Source organism: Vanacampus margaritifer, chromosome 18 (genome assembly GCF_051991255.1).
Source record: "Vanacampus margaritifer isolate UIUO_Vmar chromosome 18, RoL_Vmar_1.0, whole genome shotgun sequence".
Lineage (NCBI taxonomy): Eukaryota > Metazoa > Chordata > Actinopteri > Syngnathiformes > Syngnathidae > Vanacampus > Vanacampus margaritifer.
In genome coordinates, this window is record NC_135449.1 from 8830346 (window position 1) to 8846331 (window position 15986).

Below are 15986 nucleotides of genomic sequence, written 5' to 3' on the forward strand. Positions count from 1 at the left end.
ATCGTTTGAATGGCGACCTTGAGTGACTTTCTTTGCTATCATGGTTCGACATGTTTGTGTTCCGTTTACACCTTACATCCGCTGACAGAGTGTTTTGCATTTAACTTGCTTTTTATTGCTGCTGTCATTTTGTCAATCTGTTGCCTTGTTCGCGTGGTTGAGGTTTACGTGATTTAAAAAAAAATAATTTTGGGGTCAAAATACATTTGCACCATTTGGTAACAGTCCTGATTCATTTCGTAAAGACCCACTATAACTTGAAAACTTTACACATGCCCGTGTAAAGTCAAAAGTGACTTGTACACGGGGCGCTTGTTATCTTAATTGTCTTATCAGATTAGCATAATTGAGAGATACCGTATCTATTGTGGCGACGGCTGCTTCGTTTAAAATCAGAGCAAAACAAAATGTGTTGCAAGGCCTCATATGTATATACAGTATATATTTTTAAATTTAGTATAAAATAAAGTATACCTACATTTAAAATGAGAAATAAAACGGTTCACGGCTGCTGTGGTGTAAAAGTCACAACAACCTGAGGGTCTTATCTTTATGACTAGTTCTAAAGTAATGGTGTCACCCCCCGCCCAACAACCGTGCGGTGCCTACTAAAAGGAGCGTCCGGACAGGAGAAGCAACATTCGCATTCAACTGTCGCATCCACTATGTGGCTCCTCGTTTTCGTAGCGTGCTTGGTAGTGTGGGTGGGGGCCACCTACTGGTACCTTTTCGGCAAGCGCAGCCCCTTCTCCTTGGAATCTGTCAGGCCTCCCGGACCGCGAGAATTGGACCAGAAGAAGCGAGACAAAATCATCAAGCAAGGTAAGACAATAATAATGCCTTCCTAATCCTAACCCCAAAACTGGCGTAAACTTAAAAAATAGACAGGTTTATACTCTCAATGGACACTTCATTGGGTTAAATAACTCTTTATACATGCATGAATAATAATTCATAATAATAAAAAAATCATGTTTTTATTCACTTTTCTATGTGCAACATTGAACAAAGCTAACCTTAGTTTTAGCATTTATCATTTCGCCAAAATCTTGTATAGCTCAAAATTGTGTGACCTTCTTAGAGCTGTTTTTTTTTTTAAAACTTATTTTAATATAATGAATATTAGGATGAATTTTCCGTATGACACAAGTACAATTGAAAACGTCTTAAATACTTTTTCAATAACAGTTTCATGTTTTTATTCAGTTTGCAATTTTAATTGAAACTAAGATTAGCTTAATTGTTGCATTTAGCATAACAATTTTTTGTGGATTATAAGAACAACAAAAAATGTAGAAATAAAAACAATGTTCTCTCTTTTATTTTTAGCAGGTATTATTTTATATTTGTCATGTTATGTTTAACAAATGTGTTGATTTAAAATGTCAGAAAACTGAAAGCTAACTAGCATTATCTTAACTATGCTAGCATAATTTCAGTCATGCTGAGATGAGCTAATAAAAAAACTTTTATCAATTGACCTGTTTTTTGTGTCAAGAGCCTCTACAGTATATAAATGATTAGCAGTACGACTGCTCTTTTTTTGTCATAATGGAATTATGACTTGCTGATTACGCTATCAACTCAGGTGTAGCGTTGAAAAGCTTTCGGAAACTAGATCAACGTTCAAACTGTAACACACGGCCAATTGTGCAACACAATAACGTTTATGATGTCTGGACATTCCTCAGTTGCTTATGTAACCGATGTGCGCAGGTTTCAGCTTGGACAAGGTGCCACGGGACTTGGACGTCATTGTGATCGGCAGTGGCATTGGCGGGCTGGCTGCGGGCGCCACGCTCGCCAAGGCGGGCAAGAAGGTTCTGATTCTGGAGCAGCACGACCAGGCCGGAGGCTGCTGCCACACCTACATCGAGAAAGGCTTTGAGTTTGACGTTGGTATGGTAATGCTAATGCTAACGCTAACGCTAACGCTAACCATAAAGCTAAATCTAGCCCCTAACCCCTAATTATAACAATGACTTCCTAAACCATAATCCTGATTCCTAACCCTTAATCACATGAGACATGAGAAACAATCTGAAAACATTTGAAGTTAGCATTGAAATGCTAATGCTAACCCAAACAGTGATAGCAGTGTAGAACGGTTAAAAATACTCTACATTGCCTTTTTGTCTCCAAATGTTGAGGAAAATCTGGTCCCGTTCTCGCAGGCCTTCACTACATTGGTCAGCTCCACGAGAATAGTCTTCTGCGCATCATCTTTGACCAGCTGTCGGAGGGTCAGCTGGAGTTCCAGGAGCTAAACCCCCACTTCGATACCATCCAAATCGGGCAGGGGGACGACAAACGGGAGTACACCATCGTCTCGGGCAAAACCGAGATGAAGGCTCACCTCTTGAAGCAGTTTCCGGATGACACGGATGCCATCGAGGCCTTCTTCAAAATCATGAAGGTACCGCAGGCTTGCTTACCTTAATGCCCCCCCCCCCCCCCCCCGCCAGAAGGGACGTCCCGCGTAGTCAACCCCCATTTTCTGTCCGCCAGATCTCAGCCAAGAAGACTCACTACCTGGCAACCCTGAAGCTCATCCCGCAGTGGTTGTCTTTGTTCCTGTTGAAATCGGGAATCGCAGACCTGGTCTCGCCGGTTTTCCGCCTCACCGGAACGTCTGCGACCGAGTTGGTGAACACACTGACCGCTAACAAGGATCTCCATGTCATCTTTTCGTACCTTTTCTATGGTGTGTGTTCAGACTACCTCAAGTGTTCTAGTGTTGGACTTAATACAAAGTGATAATAAAAAGTTCTTCTATCTGTTAGGTGTACCTCCAAAGGACTCCAGTATTTTGATAAACGCCCTCTTGGTCCATCACTACAAACGAGGGGCATATTACCCCAAAGGGGGCGGCAGCGAGATCGCCTTCAACATCATCCGCACCATTCAGAAGTACGGCGGCAACTGCCTGGTGCGAGCGCCCGTCTCGGAGATCCTAGTCGACCACAAGGGGGCGGCGCACGGTGAGAAAAATGAATCCCAGGTGGATACGAAATACTCTTAAGAGTGAGGACTTCAAGACCGTGTCACGTGGTAGGTGTGAAGGTGAGGAAAGGCGGAGAAGAGGTGGAGATCCACGCCCCGGTGGTGGTCTCGAATTGCGGCATCTTCACCACCTTCCAGAAACTTCTACCACGTGAGATCCAGGTCAAGCCAGGTGATGCAAGAGCAACTTTTTTTTGGGTTCATCCGATTCGGAATGTGCGAGGTTCAGAACGAGGCAGCGTTGTCCCTCCGCAGACATCCAGGAGAGGCTGAACATGATGAAGCACGGCAGAGGATCCTTCTTGGTCTTCTCTGGTTTCGACGGCACCGAGGAGGAGCTCGGTCTCGAGTCCACAAATTTCTGGCTGTTCAAAAACAACGACATGGACACATCGTACGTAAACGAACACACCGTGGCGTCTTAAGTGTTCTTTGAAGTTTTTTTTTTCTTCTTCAGTCTTCTTCTAATCTCTTTAGTCACTTTTGATCCTCCTTGGTCTTCTTCAGTCCTCAGTTTTCTGTGGTATACGTCCATCATCTACAGTCATATTCAGCATTCTTCTGTCTTTGGTCTACTTTAGTCCTCTTTGGTCTTTGCTAGCATTCTTCAGTAGTTTTCAGTCCTAGTCTTCAGTCCTTCTAGGCCCTCTGCAGTTATCTGAAGGTCTTCTTTAGTCCTCTTCAGTCCTTTTCAGTCCTAGTCTTCAGTCTTTCTAGGCTCTCTGCAGTTATCTGAAGGTCTTCTTTAGTCCTGTTTGGTCTTCTTTAATTCATCAGTCCTCTTTAGTCTTCTTCAGTCCTCTTCAGTCTTTTTCAGTCCTTTTCAGTCCTAGTCTTCAGTCTTTCTAGGCCCTCTGCAGTTATCTGAAGGTCTCATTTAGTCCTCTTTGGTCTTCTTTAATTCATCAGTCCTCTTGAGTCTTCTTCAGTCCTCTTTTGTCCTCTTCAGTCCTCTTCAGTCTTCTTCAGTCCTCTTTTGTCTTCTTCAGTATTTTTCAGTCCTTTTCAGTCCAAGTCTTCAGTCTTCCTAGGCCCTCTTCAGCCCCCTTCAGTCCTCATCGTCCAATTCAGTATTTTTCAGTCCATCTTCTGTCCTTTTCCATCTTCTCCAGTCCCTTTCAGTCCTCTTCAGTCTTTATAAGTCTACTCCAGTCCTATTATTCAACCATTTTCAATCTTTGTCATGCCGTGTCAGACTTCCGTTTTTTCCCCCAGCCATCTTCTTTTACTTCAATACTTTTCTTTGACCTCACTAGTCTAAACATGACATTCTGATAAATAATACATTTGTGGAATATGAGTTATGAAGCAAAATCCAGCCGTTTTTTTTTTCCATCTCAAGGGGCGGCCATTTTGCTACTTGCTGTCGACTGAAGATGACATCAATGTTGCTCAGCTAACGACCAATCACAGCGCACCTGATTTCTGAAGCTGAGCTGTGATTGGTTGTTACCTGAGCCCTGAGCAACTGTGATGTCATCTTCAGTCGACAGCAAGTGGCAAAATGGCCGCCCTTTGAAATGGATGAAAACAGCTGGATTGAACTCATATTCCACAACTATAATATTAATTAGAATGTCATGTTTAGACTAGTGAGGTCACATATAACATATTAGTGTCAAGAATGCTTTTTTTTTGGGTGGGGGGGGGGGGGACTGTGACTTCCCCATTTTCTTTAGCCTTCTTCACTCTTTTTCATCCTTCACTCCTTTTCAGTCTAGTTCTGCCTTCCTCAGCTATACCCAGTCTTTCTAAAGCGTCTTCTTGTCGGGATCCTGCATGTAAATATCGGCCACCAGGGGGTAGTGTTGTATAAGAAGAGTTTTGTGTGAACCCGTTCCACTGGGAGCGCTCCCAGAAGTTTTCCACATGTGATCAATGGAAGGAAAAAATTCCGAGTTATTGTTTGACTTTGTTCTAAGCGAGCTGCAATTCTAATCTGGTCATCTAGATGGAGCACAGGCTCATTCAGAATTTTTTTAATTTTTTTTTTTTAAAAATGTTTGGATGACTCCATTTTAAGATGTGTCCCTCTTTGTGTTTGTTGTAGGATGGAGGACTTTTTTGCTTTGAGCAAAGAGGAAGCACCAGACAACATCCCCATGATGTTCATCACCATGCCGTCGTCCAAAGACCCGGAGGCCAAGATAAGACACCCTGGTACAAAGCAACACCTTAGTGTTATAGTGTGCGGTTCTTCGGCTTCCTGTCACATTCCCAAAACATGCAAATGAGGTTCATTGAAGACTCAAAATTGTCCATAGGTGTGAATGTAAACACGAAGCAGCTCACCCAAAATGATTGTATAGAAAGTTGTGACATCCATAAATGGTGTCCACAGGGAAATCTTGCATGACCATCCTGACCATGGTGAAGTACGAATGGTTCGAGGAGTGGAAGGACACCACGGTCCGCAAACGCGGCGACGAATATCACAACTACAAAATGAGATTCGCCAACAAGCTCTTTGACTGGGCCTGCCAGTTGTTCCCAAAAATCAAAGACAAGGTGAGGTCTTGGGTCCAGGAAGGTTTGCCATAACGTTCCGTTTTTAACCAACCGCCGTCTGCCCTCCAGTTGGTCTTCCAGGACGTGGCCACGCCCCTGACCAACACGCACTACCTGGGCGCCCAGCGCGGCGCCATGTACTCGGCCGAGCATAACCTGGAGCGCTTCCAAGCCGAGGCGGTGGCGAGGAACCGCTGCCACACTCCCGTCAAGAACCTCTTCCTCTCCGGTAAGGACGCTCATGACAACAAATTCTTTTGTGACGCGCTGAGTTGATAAACCAAATACCGATTGTTGTTTTCCAGGCCAAGATGTGTTCAGCTGCGGAATCGCGGGAGCGCTGCACGGCGGCGTCCTTTGCGCCTCGGCCGTGCTGGAGCGCATCGTCTACATCGACTTGCTCTTCATGAAGAAGAAGCTGAAACGGCGCAAAGCCAAAGAGCTGCTGGCCCTGCTGGCCCGGAAGAAACTTCAGTGAGCTGTCCGTCTTTTTTGTTTATTTTTTATAAAAAAAATACTTTTGTAGGATCTGCAGGTGATCAAAGAGTAGCTCCATGACATATTTTCATGTGAATTTTATTAATTGTTGTCTTATTTATGAATGTATGTAAGATAGCAGAGATGAATGTATGTAAGACATGTCATTTAATCTTTTTACTTTTTTTATGGGAATGTTTTTACCCCTTTTATTCCACTGTGAAGAACTATGAAATTCAATTAATATTTACTATGAGAATAGACAATCTTATTATAATTTTATTTATTATGACTTAAAAAAATTGAATTTCATAACATTGAGAATTTTCTTTTAAGAAAAATCAAACTCTTTTGCTTTTCAAAAAAGAAAATCTGATGTATATATTTTTTAATTATTTAAAAAAATATATGACTAATTGTTAATACATGATTTTATTGTTGTAATATAATGTTTCTTCCATTTGGCATTTTTCCTGGAAAAAGAAAATAAAGTTTTCATTAAATATTTATTTTTGGAAGTGAGTGTGAACATTTTTCCCAAAAAAGAGCATCTTTCTCGAAAAAAAACATTTTCCCTAATACTTGAACGAGTGAAAAAGTTGCGCAAATTCAAATGCTGAAGTGTGAAAAAGGTGCTTTAGTTCCATCATGCTAACCGCCACCTGTGAGGTCCCCACCTGACTATTTGCAAACTGCCCCCCCCCCCCCCTCCACGCTGTTTGCTTTAACGCTAAAATCAAACATTTTGAGGGAAACCTCAAACTTCCTGCACTAAGTGAACATTTCCTCGCTAAACGGCCGCCAGACAAACTTCAGCAGCGAGGGGTCCGAGGGGATGAATGCCCCCTCTGTCCGACCGGTTGATGGGACGCCAAAGCGCACCGAGCGAGGGCTACTTCTTACCAGGACTGGAGGGGGGGGGGGGGGGACTCGTTTTCGGGGCTGAGGACGTTTAAATGAATAAGTTTACCTTTATTAGTGTATCCATCTAAAATGGCTCACCATTCCTGCCAACGATATTGTATTTGATCAAAAATATAATTTACAATTGAATGTGCTTACAAGATCATGATCAGTGTTTGTTTTAATTTCTATTCTCAATCATGAGAACATTAATAGCTGAAATAGGCAAAAAGACAAAATGGGACCAGCGGGCAAGGATAGCTAACTACATGCTAGCTAATATAGCTAGTAGCCTACATTTTAGCTAGCAGTATTGTTAGCTATACTTGCCTATTGGTTACGTTTTTGTTGTTGTTGTCTATATAACTTGCTAACACTACACTTGATGTTAGCACTCTTATATTGAAGCATATTCACACAAATTCTGGACAGTTCACTACTTAACAGACTGACCCTAACTTTATGACAGGAACAGAAATTAAAAGTGGTTTTCCCATTACACTTTATAAGTAGTACTTGTGACTGTATTACGCCTCTTTAACGTGTTATTTTGTACACACGGTGTTATTGTTTTTGTGTTATTTTTTTCTACTTTTGGTATTAAATGATGTGACAACCGTAGTAACAAAGGTAGGCAGCCAGTATCATGTTTTACACGACACCTCTGTAATATGTTTTTTATGACAAGGTGATAGTCGGATTCAAACGTTGTGGACGTACTATTTACTGATTTCAAAACAAATCCATGGCTCAATTGTAGTTCGGCCCAGCAAATCTGCAAGAACTTGCATGTTATTCACCGTGCTTGCTCCCTACACACCGAATGTTTAGGAAGTCGAAATGAGTGAGGAGTCACTTGGGTTGCTCGTCTGGAAGCTGAGCAGCAGACAAAACGTGCAATTAGCATGGCGGGTTGAAGAGCACCACTCCCAAAATAAACTACCATTGCAACGTTCCCACTCAAAAATCGAATCTTGAAAAATTTGAGGGTTTTTTTTCCATGTAAGAAAATACCACCTTTTCCATGTAATACCAACATTTTTGTCAATTTTTTTTTAATGTAGTGTTAACAAAAAAATAGTTTTAGAAAAAAAAACAACGCCTTACTATACATGGTCTTTAAAAAAATAAATATTTTTTTACTATATACATGGTCATAAAAAAACCCGCCTTACTATATATGGTTGTTTAAAAAAAAAAAAGCCTTACTATATACATGGTTGTTTAAAAAAAAGTGTCGTACTAAAAACGCCTTACTATACATGGTCTCTAAATTTGTTTTTTACTTCATACATGGTCGTTTACAAAAAATGTTTGTTTTTTTTACTATATACACGGTCATTAAAAAAAAACACGCCTTGCTTTCCATGGTCTTTAAAATTGTAATTTTTTTAATATATACATGGTCGTTAAAAAAAACGGCTTGCTTTACATGGTCTTTCAATTTTTTATTTTTTTTTTATACTTGATACATCGTCATTTAAAAAAAAAACGCCTTCCTATATACATGGTCTTTAAAAAAAGTTTTTTTTTTTACTTTATACATGGTCGTTTAAAAAAACCCGCCTTGTTATACATGGTTGTTTAAAAAAAAACAGCTTACTAAAAACGCCTTACTAGACATGGTCTTTAAAAAATATTATTATTATTTTTAACTATATACATAGTCGTTTAAAAAAAAGCCTTACTATACATGGTTGATTTTGGGAAAAAACAAAACGCCTTACTATACAGGGGCTTAAAAAATAAAACATTTTTTTACTATATACTCGGTCGTTAAAAAAACACGCCTTGTTATATATGGTCTTTAAAAAAAATGTTTTTTTTACTATATACATGGTCGTTTAAAAAAAAGCCTTACTGGTCGTTTTTGAAAAAAAAAATGAAAAAAAACCCCGCCTTACTATAAATGGTCGTTTAAAAAAAAACGCCTTACTATATATACTGTACATGGTCTTTAAAAAAATATTTTTTTTTACTCTATACTTGTTCGTTAAAAAAAAACGCCTTGCTATATACATGGTATTCCCCCCCAAATTTTTTTTGTAACTTTTTACATGGTCGTTTAAAAAAAAGCCTTACTATACATGGTCGTTTTTTAAAAAAAATAAAAAATACGCCTTACTATATATACATGGTCTTTAAAAATTGTTTTGTTTTTTTACTATATACATGGTCGTTAAAAAAAACGCCTTGCTATACATGGTCGTTTTTGGAGAAAAAAAACAAAAACAAAAAACGCCTTACAATACATGGTCGTTTTGAAAAAGAAAAAACGCCTTACTATAAACGGTCGTTAAGAATTCCGCCTTATGGTTGCTTGAAAAACAAACGGACAAAAAAAAATCTTACTATATTCATGGTCGTTTAAAAAAAAAAAAACCCGCCTTACTAAAAACACCTACATGGTCGTTAAAAGGAAAAAAAAAGGGAATTTGAGATGGTCAATTGTCATTGCGGCACTGCTAATGTGAAAGATATGCAGTTTGTGTCAAATCTGTTGGCCCTCTAGGGGCCCCTTCTGGCTCAGGGGCCTCAAGCAATTGCTTGCCTTGCCTGATGGCAAACTTTTTTTCTTTTTTTTTGCACTCACTCACGCACACATACAAACAAGGTCTACCAGGCGAGGAAGCGAACCCACGCCAACCTGCATCGTAGAAAACTGACGGTTCCACTTCCGCCACCCCAGAGCCTGCCTAATAGCAAACTACGCCTCTGGCTGAGCCTGAAGTCGTGGCGGAGGCTCCTCCTCCTCCTCCTCCTCAAACTGAACTTCTTCCCCTGCTGCTCCCAACGTGTCAACTCACCGCAAATCTGTTCGGATCCACTTTTGGGGTCGGTAGAGCGCCCCCGATGGGTCACGTCAAAAATTGACGGTAAATGTCAGGCACAAATGCACGCGTGTACAACTTCAGCTCTATGTCGATATGTATTATTTTTTTTTACTGTACATTTTGTTTACATGTGTATGTGTCATATATTGGGAGTCTGAGTTTGCAGAGTTCAAGTGGAGTCGTGGCAGCCGTCGGCATCGTTCATCTGTTTGTAATATGACAACTTTCGCTGTAAATTATCTTGTGTGTTGGACTTTAGGAGAAGGAGAGAGGGGGGGGGGGGAGAGGGGGGAGGAGGAGAGGGGCCAGAGTAGGAAACACTATTTTTGGTCCAATATACAACTTTTTTGTGTAAAAAAAATATATAAATAAAATCCCCCCCCGGGAGAAATAGACAATTTAATAAATAAATAAATAAAACTCTTTGCACATATGATGTAAATCTAAAAACTTTTGGGCATGAAAATATGAATTTGTGACGAACCGCTCTCATCTTGAGAGATGTGACTCAAACGCGAGAAAATGGCAACGTCCTTGTCTTAGCAACACGACGAGTTGAGGTGTGCGAAGAGTGTCAAGAGTTAACGTGTGTTTGGCAGTCATCTGCACGACGTTCCTCCTCTTCGGCCTCCTTCTCCTCCTCTCAGTGGATGGTTCACACATGAGCCGCAGTCTCACATTTCAGCATCATGTCCCCCCTCATCTCACGCATTGGCCCGCCCGGTAGCCAAAAATGCATCTGCATACGTCACCTCTCTGCCGGCTAATGGTAGCTAATGCCTTTATTTTTTTTAAATCTTACTATAAATAATGCTATTTTTTAGTCTCATCCCATTTTTAGTCTGACTACACATTATGCTGTTTTTTTTAGTCTTACTATACAGCCATGCAATTATTTATTTCTTTATTTTTTAAATCTTTAAATCTTCATGTGATTTTTGGTCTTACAATACATGTCTCTTTTTTTATTATCTTATTTTTATTTTTATTTTTTTAGTTTGCAATACATTATGTCATTTTCATCTTACAATACATCATGTTATTTTAAAAAAAAATATTACTATAGCCTGTATAATAATAATAATAATAATAATTTTGTCATTTTTTTTTTATCTTTAGTCTTAGTCATGATTTTTTTTCATTATCTTACTATATATCATGACATTTTTATTCTTATTATACATCATGTAGTAATTATTTTTCAAATATTAAAATAAATCATGTTTTTTTGTCTTACTATCATCGTGTCTTTAATTTTTTTTTACTTATACATCATGCCATTTTGGTCTTACGATACATCATAAAAAAAATAATCTTATCATGCCATTAAAAAATATTACTATACATTGTCATTTTATCTATCTATCTATCTATGGCAGCAGTTTTAAACAATGTACAAAAGACTCACACACAGACACACACCGATGTCATTAAGTGTAAAGCAAATCATCTGAGACTTGAACTTCCTGTTTGGACTTGTGCGTCTGTCCCAATAAGAGGTGCACACTTTTATTAGCATTAAGACAAATATGTTTTTACTTATCCAATGAGGACGTTTCACATTGTCAATTTGCATCTGTTGCAAAGTCAATCCAAAATATACTGTTTGTTTGTTTCAAGATTTCTCTCCCTTCTTCCTCTTCTCTGCTTTTATGCCGGTCCTGTCGCTACCTGCCTTGCACATTGCTCAAGCGCTTCATTTCTATACCTCTATCTCCCTCCCCCAGTCTTGAAAGGGTGGCCACTCCGGGGCGTCTCCCTCCTCGGGGGGACGGCACAGTCGCCCTTGGTGGCATCGAGGTGCTCCTCGCACGCTTTAATTCATATTCGTAAAGGACGTATTGACATTTTTAAAAAAGGTGGGAGAAGCTTCCAGTGTGGAGCCAGAAGTGGAACATCTTCTGCTTCCATATGAGTCCAATTCTAGAAAGAAAGAAAGAAAAAAAAAACATCTGGAATCACTTAAAGCTGCGCGCAGTGACTTCAGCGTTGGAAAGTAAAAGCTCAGAAGGAAAACTGAAAATAGTGTCAGAGCAGTATTCTTTCTCTTAACAATTCACATAACTAACAGTTTGCTATTTCAGTTACATTCAGTGCACTTAGAATTAAGACAACAAGAAAAAAGCAGTTTCACCGCAAGAGGTAGTATTATATATATATATATATATATATATATAGTTATATATATATATTTTTTTTTATTATTATTTTTTTTCTTCAAGAAACCAAAGTTTTATTTTTCAAGAAAAAGCTGTAATTTTTTTATTTATTTTTTTTAAATAATAATAATAACAATTTAAATAAAAAAATAAAAAAATCAGTATTTTTGGAAAAATAAGTTGTATTTTTTTGTATATTAAAAAAAAAAGTAACAGTTTTCAGGAGAAAATTTCATGTTTTTTGAGGTACAAAAGCTTCAAGTTTTTCCAGAACACACACACAAAAAAAGTATTTTAGGAGAGGCGAGTCATTTTTTTGCGATAGCTATATATTTTGTGGACGAAAATGTCTCATTGTTCAGAGGCATACTGCAGTTATTTTTCAAAATAGAAGTGTTTTCGAGAACACTCATATTTATCAAGATGAGAAGTCATCTTTTCAGAAAAACAAAAAGCAGTATTTCTAAAAAAAAAAAAAGCAATATTTGAAATTTTCTACAGTCATATTCTTTAAGAAAAAAGTTATGATCCTAGTTTATTAATTCATATTTTTTAGACAATTTTTTCTCCCTAAAAGGTAATGATACAAGAATAAAATCATAATTTTTAATTAATTATTAAAATATATATATATATTTTTGTAGAATAAAGGTGTAAAAGTGCTAATCTCCCCATGGCATAAAGTGCAAACATCTGAGAATAGGAAGCCACGTCAGGGATGCTAAAGTTCAAAGGTCAGTCTGCCAGCTCCTCCCAGCCAGCTCACAGGGACGTTTCCACGAGTCATAATACTTATTTTGTGAAGAAAAAAAGAAGTACTAAAGGCAATTAGCCGCTATTGCTACTTTGCGCGCTCAGCAGCCATTTTTAACGTGATGTCGCCAACATGTCGAGCGTGAGCGTGAGACGTTTGCCGCGCGGGTGCAAAGTGTGAACGCAAATAGTCGAACTGAGATGATCCGCATTCATGTGTCATTCAGCAGGCTGTGCAAAAAAAAATAAAAATAAATCACAAATGCATATCTTCCTCATCATTTATGTTAAAAGTAATCTTTTGATGTCATCTTCTACTTACATTCACTCACACTCTTTTTATATAATGCTAAATAGTGTAAGTGTGTTAGCATAGCATGCTAACAATGTGTGGAAATATTAGCTGCACATTAAATTGTTGAAAATTATGTACTATAAATCATGTCATAATAAAAATTGATGTCTTACTATATATATCTTGTCGTGAAACATGTAATGCTATACATTATGCCATGTTAAATCACGTCTTAAGACATTGTTATGTTCGAAAATGTCTTTCGGTACATCATGTTATATTAAAAAAAAAAAAAAAAGTGATATATATATATAAATATCCTATTTTTAAATATATATTTTTTAAAAACATGCAATTCATCAATGCTATACATCAAGTCATGTTGTCTCACATTTTGCCGTTCAAGTAAAAATAATACCTTGTTAAAAATGTCCTGTTAAAAATCATGTCTATGAAAATATTGACCTATGAAGTCATATTTAAAAAAAATGTCTAACTACCAATTATGTCATGTTAAAAAATGTCTTTATACACATGACATTAAAAATCATGTCTCACAAATTCCCAATACATCATTTTATCATGTCTTTTTTTTCTTTTCTTTTTTTTTTAAATAAAAATGAAAAAAATTAGTTTGTATTTTAGCATGTCTTAATGTTAGCGCCTGGACTCATAGCCCAAATCCATGTTTGAATATTTTTTTTACCATTTAATTCAATCAATTTAAATGGGTTACTAATCCAACTTGATTTTAAAAAAAAACGTCATTTTCCAAAAAATGAAAACTCCAATTAGATTTTTATCAAACATCATATTCATAAATTTTTTTTAAAAAACATATTGCTGTGTACACCAAGACATTATGCCAATAACCAATGCGCTCTCTCTCTCTCTCTCTCTCTCTATTTTACAATAAATAGGTAAAGGCGTTGCTCCAAAGGGTGCAAAAAGTGCACGTTCACCCTCAACTACCATCCTCATCCTCATCATCACATAAAGTGCTCCGCCTCCCCCCTTCTTTTGTGGTCTTTTTTTTTTTTTTTTTGGGTCTGCATACATTTTTCCTCATCCTAGCACACTCCCTTTGTGGATGTGGCAGGCCTGGGAAACGCAACGCTGAGGAGAGGCAGAGCGCCTCCTCTTCTACTTGCAGACGTGGACACGGGAGGAGCAAAAGAAAAAGGAAGAAAAAAAAAGACAATAATTTAGGGAGATAATGTGGGAGAGGAGGAGGGAAGAAAGCATCAAGTGCAAAGCCGTGCAAAATCTTGCTGTTAATGTTTTATTGAATTGGTGTTAAGAGAGTGATAAGAACCTCCAAGTATGGATTGTGGAGCTGAAAGCTTCTTTATAACCAAGCAAAATAAAATAGAAGAATTTTGACAACATTTTTAGTTCAAGTGTGCATTTGTTGGGCCAGCAAACAAGCTCGCACCGACTTGCCAACACTTATGAGCCAGCAGACATCTTTCAAGTGCCACGTGACACTTGCCTATTTCAGCATCGGTTTGCAGCCAATCAGAAGCTGGCATCCTAAAGCCCAACCCCCCTCCCTACACCCCCCCCCCACAAAAAAAATGTGACGTGGACGCCTTAATTTCGTTTTTATGCTCGGCAGCCGCCAGGAGACGTTTAACTCCGAGTGTCACTTCTCCTTCTGAATGTGGAGTTTCCTCTGTGTCGCTTTGATAAAACCCTGAGGAACACCTCCATGTCTGCACATACTCAAAAATTATTGTTTTTTTTTTTTGGGGGGGGGGGGGGGTGCTTATAGGTCTCACACATAAAAACTGGAAAAAAAATGTTTTTTTCTTCTTGATTCTTCGGTTGTGGATACACAGACTACTCTAATCCATTATTTATACAACTAAAAACTTAAACTTTTAACGAATCGACCACCTTTAAATAATGTCTAAAGCCCATCATGAAATTTTACCAGTTAATATACAAATTAATAAATAAATAAAAAAGGAAAGTGAGTACAAATTAAGAGGAACAGACATTTTTTCCCAACCTAAATATAGAATAAAACAAAAACTCAAGGTGTCAATTTGTGGAAAAATCTGGTTTGTAAAATAAAATCTCTGTATTTTTTTTTTTTTTAAATGTATAAAAGCACAATTACTGGAAATATTATTATTATATTATTATTATTATTATATTATATTATTATTATTATATTATTATTATTATTATATTATTATTATTATATAGCACAAGGAGACGCTGTTGAATTATTTTCTATAGAATTTTTACATTGAAAGCGTCTTGACCGCTTGCTGTCATTCATTTTGTGTTGATTTTTATTATTTTTTTGATCAGGTATAACAAGTTTTTACTTCTTTCTGTGTCCTTTCATTTCTTTTATTTCAAAGAGTGAAATAAATTGAATTGAATATGTAAACAAACAAACAACATCGGGGACGGTGCCTCTGGATTGGCAGACCGGGGTGGTGGTTCCCTTTTTTAAGAAGGGGGACCGGAGGGTGTGTTCCAACTTTAGAGGGATCACACTCCTCAGCCTCCCAGGTAAGGTCTATTCAGGGGTGCTGGAGAGGAGGGTCCGTCGGGAGGTCGAATCTCGGATCCAGGAGGAGCAGTGTGGTTTTCGTCCCGGCCGTGGAACAGTGGACCAGCTCTACACCCTCAGCAGGGTCCTCGAGGGTGCGTGGGAATTCGCCCAACCAGTCCACATGTGCTTTGTGGACTTGGAGAAGGCGTTTGACCGTGTCCCTCGGGGAGTTCTGTGGGGGGTGCTTCGGGAGTATGGGTTACCGAGCCCCCTGATACGGGCTATTCGGTCCCTGTACGACCGATGTCAGAGTCTGGTCCGCATTGCCGCCAAGGTTGCCCTTTGTCACCGATTCTGTTCATAACTTTTATGGACAGAATTTCTAGGCGTAGCCGAGGCGTTGAGGGGGTCCGGTTTGGTGGCCTCAGCATTGCATCTCTGCTTTTTGCAGATGATGTGGTGCTGTTGGCTTCATCAAGCCGTGACCTCCAGCTCTCACTGGAGCGGTTCGCAGCCGAGTGTGAAGCGGTTGGGATGAGGAT

The 15986-nt window shown here is 38.6% G+C and overlaps 1 protein-coding gene across 1 annotated transcript; it reads left to right on the top strand.

The window, feature by feature from the left end:
* The first annotated feature begins 635 nt into the window (after nt 1-635).
* On the top strand, nt 636-6052 carry LOC144038565 (inactive all-trans-retinol 13,14-reductase). The gene is made up of 11 exons (XM_077551139.1): nt 636-822; nt 1717-1899; nt 2175-2416; nt 2509-2704; nt 2784-2981; nt 3056-3175; nt 3259-3397; nt 5054-5163; nt 5345-5511; nt 5581-5740; nt 5817-6052. The coding sequence occupies exons 1-11, from the start codon at nt 666-668 to the stop codon at nt 5987-5989; spliced, it is 1845 nt and encodes a 614-aa protein (XP_077407265.1). The 5' UTR covers nt 636-665; the 3' UTR covers nt 5990-6052.
* Nucleotides 6053-15986: the final 9934 nt, after the last annotated feature.

Bases quoted from the DNA above. Each gene is read 5' to 3' on its own strand.
- LOC144038565 (XM_077551139.1), top strand. From the start codon at position 666: ATGTGGCTCCTCGTTTTCGTAGCGTGCTTGGTAGTGTGGGTGGGGGCC. The intron at 1,900-2,174 runs GTATGGTAATGC...CCGTTCTCGCAG, and splicing joins AGGCTTTGAGTTTGACGTTG to GCCTTCACTACATTGGTCAG. The intron at 2,417-2,508 runs GTACCGCAGGCT...TCTGTCCGCCAG, and splicing joins CCTTCTTCAAAATCATGAAG to ATCTCAGCCAAGAAGACTCA.